The sequence below is a fragment of the Alligator sinensis genome, unplaced genomic scaffold, assembly GCF_000455745.1.
Source record: "Alligator sinensis unplaced genomic scaffold, ASM45574v1 scaffold343_1, whole genome shotgun sequence".
Classification (NCBI taxonomy): Eukaryota; Metazoa; Chordata; order Crocodylia; family Alligatoridae; genus Alligator; species Alligator sinensis.
In genome coordinates this window covers 629,445-639,519 of record NW_005841947.1, presented here as the reverse complement: position 1 = coordinate 639,519, position 10,075 = coordinate 629,445, and the positions used below count along the sequence as shown (strand labels likewise).

The following is a 10,075-nucleotide window of genomic DNA, read 5'->3' as shown; positions in this document are numbered from 1 at the left end:
TGGCTACAAACCGTCCAATCTGCAAAGCATCCCTGGCTACCTGGGCCCGCGCGCAGGGCCGGGTCTTTCTCCCCCGCTGCCCAGGTGACCAGAGCATCGCCTCCCAGGCGCCAGGCTTTTGTCATGCAGACAAGGTGGGAGATCCCCGCTGTGAGAGATTCAACAGCAGCCTCTCAGGCTGGCTAAGACAGATCTCTGGAGAGGGGCACCGACAGTGGCATTTCTGCCACAGTAACTACTTGTCTGCCAGCCAGATGGGTCCCTTGAATTCACAGCACAGTGTAATAAACAACCTTGCCTTTGACTCTTTCTGGCAGGTGGAGTATTTAGTAAATGGGGAGTTACCCAGTGACTTCTGCCAGGCTTTGGTATTTACCAACCAGTCCTTAGAATATCTTCAGCAGAGGATCATGGTTCTGCAGCATGAGAAGACAGATCAGAGGGAACTCTACAAGAAGGCCCGGGAACAGCATAAGCAACTCATCCGGGACAAAAGGGAGATGGAGATACGGATTGAACGTGAGTGACAGAACACTTGGGTTTCAGCTGCTTCGCACGAGGCACACAGTACTCCTTCCACTTCCTGTGTACACAGCCATCATATCTCACTTGCAGACAGTCAGAAGGAATATGCATTGCTAGCCTGAGTTAATTCATGAGCTGTCTGTGTTACCCCTTCCCCAGCACTGTAATCCTTGTTGATTATCATGGAAAATCTGATGATAAACTCACAGGAAAAATAAACAGGACTAGCAAGATGCTAGAAGAGTTTCCTTAGGGCATGGATACACAGAACACTAGAATGGTTTGAATGTGGTCTAACCCTAAAGCGGACAGGTGTACTAGCCTGTGAAGCCAGTTTAAATTTGCCTGGAATGGTTCAAAAGTGTATCTGGATCAGTGATTTTCAATCGGGGTGCTGCAGCATGCTGGGGGTGCCTTGAGATCCTTTTAAGGCAATTGCGGGGTGCTAAGCAATGTTAGCATTGCTAGGTGTACAAACTTGATTCACAAGTTAAACCCAGAGATTTCAAATAGGAATCCAGATTATTAAAAACATCCTTGCCTGTTGTGGTCTTTCTGAGTTCTTTGCAACAGGAGAATTGCTGTATTATTTTTCTGTAATCAAAAAATGCATTAAATGTGTAGGAGGGTACTTTAAGTCTGAAAAAGGTTGAGAACCATGGACCTAGAGAATCAAGTACTATATTTCCTCACATAAACTCCATACATTTTCCCCATAAATCACACCCCTACCCCGAAATTGTGGTGCATGTATGAAGCAGCAAAGCTGATTTTGTCTGGGGGTGGAAACACTGTAGTTTGATTCATGCTTTACAGTGCAGCACCTGTGGTGTTACTGTTCAGGCAGATGAGGGAGTCAGTTGACTTAATGGCTTTCAGAGTGTTCTTCACTCTTCAGGTGTTAACAATTGTATCTCCATTTTATTGGTCCTGATGTTCCACTTATCAAGTGTACCTTTCTTAGGGCAACTTTGCTGTCTACTAGCTGCTCCAGGTGTCTCTGTTTCAAAGCCTCTTTAGGTATCTACCACAGATTCTTTAACTGTTTAAAAATGTGGATGCTTCTATGGGGCACATCCAGACGAGAGCGGACATTTGTTTCCCTGGGGACAAGTAGCAGTGACACACCTTGCACATCAGGTTACCCTGGGTGGGGTAACTGAGTTGGCCCCAGCAGCTTTACCTGGGGTCCTGGGGCCTCCCGGTGCTGCAGTCACAGCACAAAGCCTGGCCAGCAGCTGCAGCTGGAGCATGGCTCCGGCCAGCCAGGCTCCAGTTTTGGGTGGCGCGCCATGTGCACCACCCTGTTTTTGTTTTGGCATGGGTTTTTTTTACCTTGGGATCTCCGGACTAGCAGCACGGGGAATGCCTGCATGTGTGGTGTGTTGTACCACAGATGGGTCTGCAGCACCACATACTGCACGTCCGTGCTTATTTGGACATGCCCATGGAGACCAGTCTTCAGCCGCAGCTAGGGATTCAACTTTAGTTTTGCAGGAAGGAGAGGGAGAGTCAGCTGCAAATGTGGGTGTCCCTACGCAGTGCAGCCACAACTGAAAAAATGTGCTTTTCAAAAACAAGGTACCTATTAGATTTGTGAGTGTGTTGTATGTGAGAAAATATGGTACTGTTTTGAACTGGTGCACTCTGTGTCGCCACCAAGTACACTGTAACATGGGTTTGGTTGGTCCTCTAAGCATCCCACACTGCATTGCTCCTTATCCCTCCCACACCTCTCCTACACTATTGCAACTCAGTGCTCTGGTATACAGCCAGGACTCTACTGCCCCCTTTGTTTTCCTTTTCTTCGCACTTTTTATCAGTGAGCTCCCTTGCACTGCTCCTTCAATAAATGCTAACAACCAGCTGTGTCCTCACTCCCTACTCAATTGTATCCCCTCATCATGCCCTAGGAACCAAGAAGCATAGGTCCAAGAAGTCCCTGCTCTCTATCCTGTCCCTTCTCCAAGTCGGGCAAGCACACTGCAGACTTTGGTCATTTGCAGGCTACTGAAGCTTACTGAACTCATGTTTAGGAAACAAGGGAAAACAGAAAAAGTGAAAATACTCCTAGCCACAGGTCATCCACCCCCTGGAACTCCCAAAGTGTTGGTTCAAGCATTGCCCCCACCTCCCAACTCTCCCACTGCCAGGTATGCTGGTCTGGATGCTCAGTGCCGTCCCCTGGTGTCAGTCACAGCACCTCACACAATTGTGAACCGGTTCCCAATCAGTGATTTTTGGAATGGTTCAGTTGCTGCATGTGTCCACACACCTCTCATATCATCACCCTACCAGATGAAGGCATAGAGAGACTTGCATGAATTAATGCTTATGCCATGCTGTTCTGATTATAAGTTGACCCCATAGTTCAAGTTTATGAAAAACAGCTTATCTGTATAATATAACCCAGTAAGTACTGATATAGACCCAGTGAGTTTGCACTAAAAATGCACTAAAAATACTGAAGTCAAAATGGCACAGAAAAAAGTTCTGACTTGATATTTTTACTGAGTGCACAAATTATTGCAAGTGCAATAAACAAGACGGTGGAAAAAGTGAGGGCCAATTATGCATGGACCCTGTATAGAGGTTGAGTGGCACTTTTATGGTTCTTTTGGAAGAAAAAGAAAAATTGACTTATAATTAGAACAATGCAATAAGTGCTTGAGATCCTCTGATGAAAGGACCCTATAAGCTTACAAATGAATGTTCAGCGGGCCCAGAAGACATGTCCATCTTAATATAAGGACTTTCCTATTAGGACTGCGAGAAAACTGTAATCAGCTGATGATGATGAAGTTTGGCCGAGTGGTTAACTTGGAAGCACTGCAGACGCTCTCCATTAACACCAACCTGGAAGAGCTGAAGGTGAAAATTATGGAGAAAGAGCAGTTGCAAGCCCAGGAACTCAAAATGTGGGAGGTAAGGAGCAAGACATAGAGAAAGGGGTGGAGCACTCCCCCAGCGAGTTACAGTTAGGAAACCTGGAGACCAAACAGCTGCATTAGAGTCTGTGATGCCAGGATTTTCAACCTTTCCTCCCAATCCTCGAACTACATGGTACCTTGTAGTAGAGGCTCTTGCCACACTGCCATGTTTTCTATGGGTGGGGTCCCTTCCTTTCAGACTTGGGTAGGTGTAGGACATTGGTCCCATCAGCTTTTAGTTAAGAGTCCAGCACCTAAGTTTCCTTTGAAAATCCCACTTGTAGTTTTGATTGCAAGTTCTTTGGGGCATAGTGTTGCCTTTTCTGTGCTCCTAAGTGCTACCCCAAGACAATGATAGTTTTAAAAATGCACAGTTGTTTGGAGGATGCTTCCACTAATTCCATAGCAACCACCCCCTGGACTAAGAAACCCCCTCGCAGTCTCCGTTATTAACCCCTTGGCCTTCAGATGTCAGAGTTTATCTTGTCTAGGACCCACTTACTGTTTTGTGAAAAAGCAAGGTTCTAGTATCCCCCGAATGTCTGGGCCTTGCTTGTCATTTTAGAAATATGAAAGACATAGAAAACATGTGCAACCAATTTAGGATTGACTGGAGACATGAAATGTGGAAAACCTCCCAGATAAACATGCACAATTTTTGCCTAGCTTTTATTTTTATTTTAAAGTCCTTTGTCCAGAGTTTCGGATTTCTCCCAGAGCAAAAGCCTGAATGCATGTACCTGATGCTTCCTGCCCCTTTGTCTCCTGTTCTCACTGACACCCACTGCAAAACTGTCTTTAGGCAAGTCTCTGGGCTCAGCTCCATTGGGCTGCTTTACTTATTGTCTGCATTGTTGTAGCTTGGATCTGGATCTGGCCTAGGGGTTTCTGCTATTGACTTTGGGAGCAGAAGCAGGTTTATTATGAACTAGGAGCCCCTTGTGAGATGGTGCCATATGATGCTAATTCCCACATTCAAAAAACATCCTTGCAACCCCCATGTTGAGCTTGTGGCACCTGCTGGTGACCTGGGAACCCCCTGTGGATCTGAGTGATGAGAATGAAATCCTGACAGGAACACATTGCTCCATTTTTCTATCCAGCTCTCTTGGCACCAGCTGCTGCAGGCCTGAGCTTGCCCTTTGCACACCCTGAGCTGCAGGTCCCAGACTCTTGGACCTAGATTCCAATCCATTTACATGGATCTAAAGACAGAAAAGCTTCACTGTTTTCCTTGAGCCCTGCTGTAACTGATTCAAGTGTACCCTGCTGCACCCTCCAAGGCATGAGATCCCCCTGCTTTCTTGCTTTCTCCCCCCATACAAACCTTTTGATCCTCCCCTTCTCTTCCTCACCAATTTCCACCTTCCCTCTGTCCCCCAGGAAAAAATCTTGGAGCAGCGGCAACGTCTGATGATGAAGATGAAAGAAAACACCAGCAAGCTGCAGCAGATGAACAGGTTCTGCCTTGAAAGACAGGGACTCGAAACCAAGCTGGACACACTACAGAGCAATCTGGTAAGGTTTTGTGCAGCCCTGCCTGCTGCTGGCTGGGGGCTGTGTGCTAAGAGGGGGCATTAGTTTACTCCCACCGGGTCTCTTGCAGCTCTGCTGTGGGCATCCATGGGCTTGGTCAGTAACACGCACTGGTAAAGTTGACTGGCAGCTCCACTTCTTATGACAGTGAGATGGGTCTCACACATGTTCCTGCTGGAGCAGCCATGCCCAAATTTCCCTTGCTCACTCATCATGATGAAACCATCCTATATCTACTTAAAAGGGATGAGGCTTCTCTTCCAGTAAATCAGAGCGATCTGAAAAAATGAGGCATGTGATTTCCTTTTGGTTTTCCTACCCTGATCAGAGGCCTGAGACTACATTAACATTCACTAGCTGAGTGGCTTCCCTCTGTGTTAGGATGACAGTGGAAAAGGCATAAATTTGGCCTGTTGCTTGGATTAGCAAATGGACAGCTTCACTCTCCCGCCTGAAATAGATTAATAGATTCATAGACATCATGGCTGGAAGGGACCTCAGAAAATGGGTCCAGTCTCCCCGTGCGCTTAAAGGGAGCTCTCACCTTTTCCTCTTCCAACAGGGAGCTGAATTTCAGGGGCCCCAGAAAGCTGATCTCCAGGACAGAGAGAGGTTGATCATGTTGGTCCAGCTCCAGGCCCAAGAGGCAGAAGTCCTGAAGGAAGAAATCACTCTCTTAAGGAGAAAAGATGGGCGCATCTTCCCACCACCTCAACCACCCCCCAGCACTGACATGCTGAATTAAATCTCCCTCTGGCGCTAGCCTTATTCATTCTACATGTCCCTACCAACCTGGATGCTAGTGTAAGCCTGTGTGCAGTCAGCACCCATCCCATTACAACACAGCTGGTCAAAGCAGAACTCCAGGATTCAGGCTCCATCTGGGCTGCCTCATTACCAGTCTTCGATAGGGCAGTTTGAATACAGAAGGTCCTGAGTCTTTCAGGTCCCAGCATGCAATGTTCTTCCTCCAGTCAAGCCAGCAAGAGCATGAAGCATGGGATCCTGTGCTTTCTAAGGCTACAGTATGAGGCAAGCTGCACCAAGGCTGCCATAGGGTAAATTAGGTGCAGTCCCCACACATACAATATGTGAATCCTTGCAACAGTGGCTCTTCCTGTACTTCCATGGCTTTTAACACTATGTTCTTCGTGACAATCAGGCCTGCTCTTACAGGACTCAACAGATATGGGCAGGGAGGCCCACTGTTGGCAACCCAAGAAATATGCTGTATTACCAGCCATGGCCACATGCTGGTACTGTGTCTAACTGTGCATGGCTCCCAACTATCTTACACTAGAGAAGAGCTCAGTCTCTTTTTCTTACCTAGTCACTTCCTTTTCCCTTGCTGGCTGGCATTCCCACAAATTGGCTTGTCCCATTAATGCATAATTTGCTTTCTGTCGCTTTTCGCTCAGCGTCATGGAACAGTTTCTAACTGCACAGTCTTGCAGAAGGCCATGGAGGAAGAATGGGGAGAGGCGACCTGAGCTTTACACATGGGAAATCAGTGTTGAAGCTGGCATCAGAATGTAGATAATAAACATTTGGCAGCAGGCTGGACTCTGCACTCTTTTGTGATGGTTTTGTATGTGGTGATTTTTGAGGCCAGAAAGGTGGGACCCAGGGGGGTAAAATTGCTGAAATGTGAATCAAGGGAACCTCCATCTGGCCTCTTGCTTGATTGAAGGCTGTAGACTTACCCTGTATCCAACTCCACAGCTTGCAGTTGCACCGAAGTGTGATATTTGGAAATATATCCCATCCTGTTTTCAAGGGATGGAGGCTTTGCCATGTGCCATGGGAAGCCATTTTGATGCTTAATCATCCTTACTTAAAAAAATGTGCATCTTGTTTTTCTGAGATTTTTTCCTGACTTCAGCTTGCAGCCCTTGGATTTTATTGAGCCTTGGTCTAACCTGCAGCTCTGAGAGCAGATGTTAACCCTCTATTTTCAAATCTGGAAAAGAAGGGCTAAAAGGACTTTATATAGCAGGTGTGTTGACAGAGACGCAAGAAGGACTTTGCTGACTGCATCAGCTGTACAGACAGAAGCACAGTTAGTTGGATGATCCACAGAAGTGGGGTATTGTTAAGTAGTAAGTAGGAAAAGAATGTGGTAAAATACAATCAGTTACATTCATTTTTCTTGTTTTCAAATATTGCAGTTCTAAGTAGAAAATTAAAAGGGGCATGTGTATGTGTATACAGGCAGAGTTACTGAGCAATGTTAGTGAAGATGTGGTTGACTAGATGACTACTGGACTAATTTCTGATGCATGAGAATCACCCTCTTAAAATTGTTCTGCTGAGCTGTAATTTGGTGCTTTGATACCTAGAAGTTAGTTAACAGTTCTTCTTAGAAAGGCCCATCATAAAGTGCTGGCAGTTCAGGGAAACCTTTCAGGCTTATGGGTCAGCCCCACTCCGCGGGAGCACGCTGCCCACTTAGATGGCAAAAGGCTCATTCTGTAGAGGGGAGTGAGAGGGAAGAAACATGAAAGACAAGAGCAGTAACTTGTTTAGAGGAGTCCAGGGCAAGCCTGCTTCTTTTCAGTACCACAGGGGTCTGGAATCTGTATGAAGAGAGAGCTGCAGCTTTTGACCTGGCTGCCATTTTATTCTGCCTTCTGTAGATCAGGATTGTGGTTCTCTGAACTACTTCCGTCTTCCTGTGCAAGGATCCCTCAGTCGTGAGGTTTCACCATGAGGCAGGTATAGCCCATCCAAGACCAAGGGCTTTTTTAAACCAGGTAAACTGCATGCCCCATGAGTTCTTTCTTCCCCTCTTTTAAATTTTTTCCATGTTGCTGTTATTTGTGAGTTAAGCATAAGCTGAACCAAGATCAACCTTGTGGACCCACACTTGCTTTGGAGGGAAAGCCAGGGAAAAGGACAAAAAACCGGAAGGCAGCCACCGGGAAAGGAAAAAGACTTTGGGAACCTTCATGCACCAGGGAAGATTCCCACCTAATGAATGCAAAGCCCAGGAGTCAGGAAGAGGAAATGAACAGCAGAGATCCCAAAGGCTGTGGCACTCACGCCAAGCAGAGGTTTCTAGGACTGCCTGTTTGCATCCTAGCAGCCTTCTCCTGGAAGGTACACTCTCATATCCCACTAAAGGAAATGCCTTCATCTACAGGCCCAGACTCTGGACTATGGAAAATGGGAAAAGACAGGAAACAGGGGGGGTTCTTATGTGGCTGTAGCCAAGGATTTAAAGATGGGAACTCCCTGCCTCAGTCAGCTCAAGGTCCCAATCTTACTTCCCCAATGCCTGACCTCACCTGGAGCAGGGATTAGGCCAGATCACTTCTGCTGAATCATGGACTAAGAAGAACCACCCAGGGACTCAAAAAAAGCAGCAAGTCCAATGGAGTCTTGTTGCCTGCCCCACTAGAAAGGGTTCAGCAAACATCAAACCACAGCAAAGACTAAAGCCTTTATTGTAGATGTTAAAGCATGCGTTTGTCTTTACAGATGCGCTACCACAGGCGGCGTGTACGTGAAGGGCTGTGAGTGGCAATAAGTACAGTGCATAATTCCAATCTGTTCTATCAGGTACATCCCCACAGGAGCTCGTCCTGCTGTAGGAAGAGATGGGACCTTTTCCATAGCCTCCACTTTCAGTCTGCCACAGTCTGTGCTGCAAAGACGACAATAAGCCGCCACTGTGCTCGGACTGACATTCTGCAACATCCAACGTGCCGGTGCCGAGTGAAGGCTGCTCTTTTTAGTCTGTGTTCTGATGAACAGCCCCACCTCACCCCAGGCTGATGCCCCAGTTTCTCATTCCCTCCTGCTACCTGGAACAGGATGCCTTCTGTCTCCATAGCATTATAAAAGGCACATATACATCTATTTACAAGTGCATAAATATATAAATAAGGATGTTATACAAAAATAAATACCCATATTCTCTCTCTTTAGAATAAGTCTTTAGCACAGCTCAGTCCCTAACTGGTGGGAGGAGGAGTCTCTATGGGCATATGTGCGGGAGGGCTGCTGCACAGATGCCTTCTTGGGTCCTGGGTCAGGCAAGTGATTGCTGGGTTCTGGACATGTAGGTCTCCTCTGGTCTGGCAGCAGCCTGTCCTTTCTACTTCTTCAACTGGCACCAGGCCCAGGCAGCATGGGGCACCTAGAAAAGAAGGCGAACAAGAGCCAGTGACAAAGAAAGCAAAGCTTTGACCAGCACAGAAAGGTGCTGGGGGATAGCAAGGGACACTCACTAGCTATGAGCTCCACTGCATCCAAACCACCTTTGCTTTAGCTGAACAAGAACCAATACAGTGCGTGGTTCTCCCCACCCTTGTTCTGTGGTAGCAGGCCCACAGAGGCACCTCATGCCACAGGGCCTACTTTTCCTAACAAGAGAATGGTTTTGGCAGACCAGCCTTCTGGGGAATGTACTGATTTAACCTTTCAGATGTCCTGCACTTAGATGCACGTCTGCCTCTGCACTCATTTGACTGGCTGGCTGGGCTATGGGAGTGCTGGTAGGCTACGGCACTGCAGCAGCTGACTGCACAGCTCTGGTGTCACCCACCCAGGCTGGGTACCTGCCCCCAAGCAGGCCAGTTCCCTCTGTCAGACCTCATCTGGATCAGTCTCATGGTTCCACCTGCTAAGCTGGCTCCTTCACGTGGCTGGCTGGTGTGGCATGAAGATGCAGTGCCAGCACATCAGAACTCAGCTTTATGTAAAAGACTACGTGTCATCTCCGCTGCCCTCCACCAGCCTACCTAGAACAACACTTTCCCTTCAAGGTGAACCTAAACAAGAAGAGCAGCAGCACACACCAAGCTCTCTTGCTCACTGACCTGTGTGGAACATGGGGTCCCTCCTGGCTTCCAGGCCAGGGCCTCCCACCTTGGTTCCCATCACTGGGCGATGGAGGCCAACGAGTTGTTCCTGCAGGTGATGGCAGTCATCGTGCGGCTGGAGCAGCTGATGAGTGGAATCACCTGGGAGGCTGTAAAAGAAAGAATGTTCTTCCCGTCTGGAATTGGGCAACCTGGAAGGAAGACAGGAAAGGACTTCCAGTTAAGGCATTATCTCCAAATACTTTGTCCTCCAGGAGA

At 47.5% G+C, this 10,075-nt stretch overlaps 2 protein-coding genes across 7 annotated transcripts in view; one reads left to right on the top strand and one right to left on the bottom strand.

Moving 5' to 3' along the window:
* The window catches only part of CFAP44 (cilia and flagella associated protein 44), a 64,348-nt gene extending 57,727 nt beyond the window's left edge, over positions 1–6,621 (top strand). For all 3 annotated transcript variants that reach the window (XM_025199611.1, XM_025199612.1, XM_025199610.1), the window contains 4 exons: positions 318–519; positions 3,290–3,450; positions 4,839–4,973; positions 5,554–6,621. In XM_025199611.1, coding sequence (XP_025055396.1) covers positions 318–519; positions 3,290–3,450; positions 4,839–4,973; positions 5,554–5,736 — 681 coding nt within the window. In that variant the 3' untranslated portion in view covers positions 5,737–6,621. The remainder of the gene's footprint in view (positions 1–317; positions 520–3,289; positions 3,451–4,838; positions 4,974–5,553) is intronic.
* A 1,537-nt stretch (positions 6,622–8,158) lies between these two features.
* Positions 8,159–10,075, bottom strand: part of BOC (BOC cell adhesion associated, oncogene regulated) — a 77,705-nt gene continuing 75,788 nt past the window's right edge. For 3 of the 4 annotated variants that reach the window (XM_025199660.1, XM_006020135.3, XM_006020136.3), the window contains 2 exons: positions 9,815–10,008; positions 8,160–9,132 (listed from right to left, as the gene is read on the bottom strand). In XM_025199660.1, coding sequence (XP_025055445.1) covers positions 8,948–9,132; positions 9,815–10,008 — 379 coding nt within the window. In that variant the 3' untranslated portion in view covers positions 8,160–8,947. Of the gene's footprint in view, positions 9,133–9,814; positions 10,009–10,075 lie in introns of all 4 variants that reach the window. The other variant, XM_025199659.1, reaches the window with a different exon arrangement.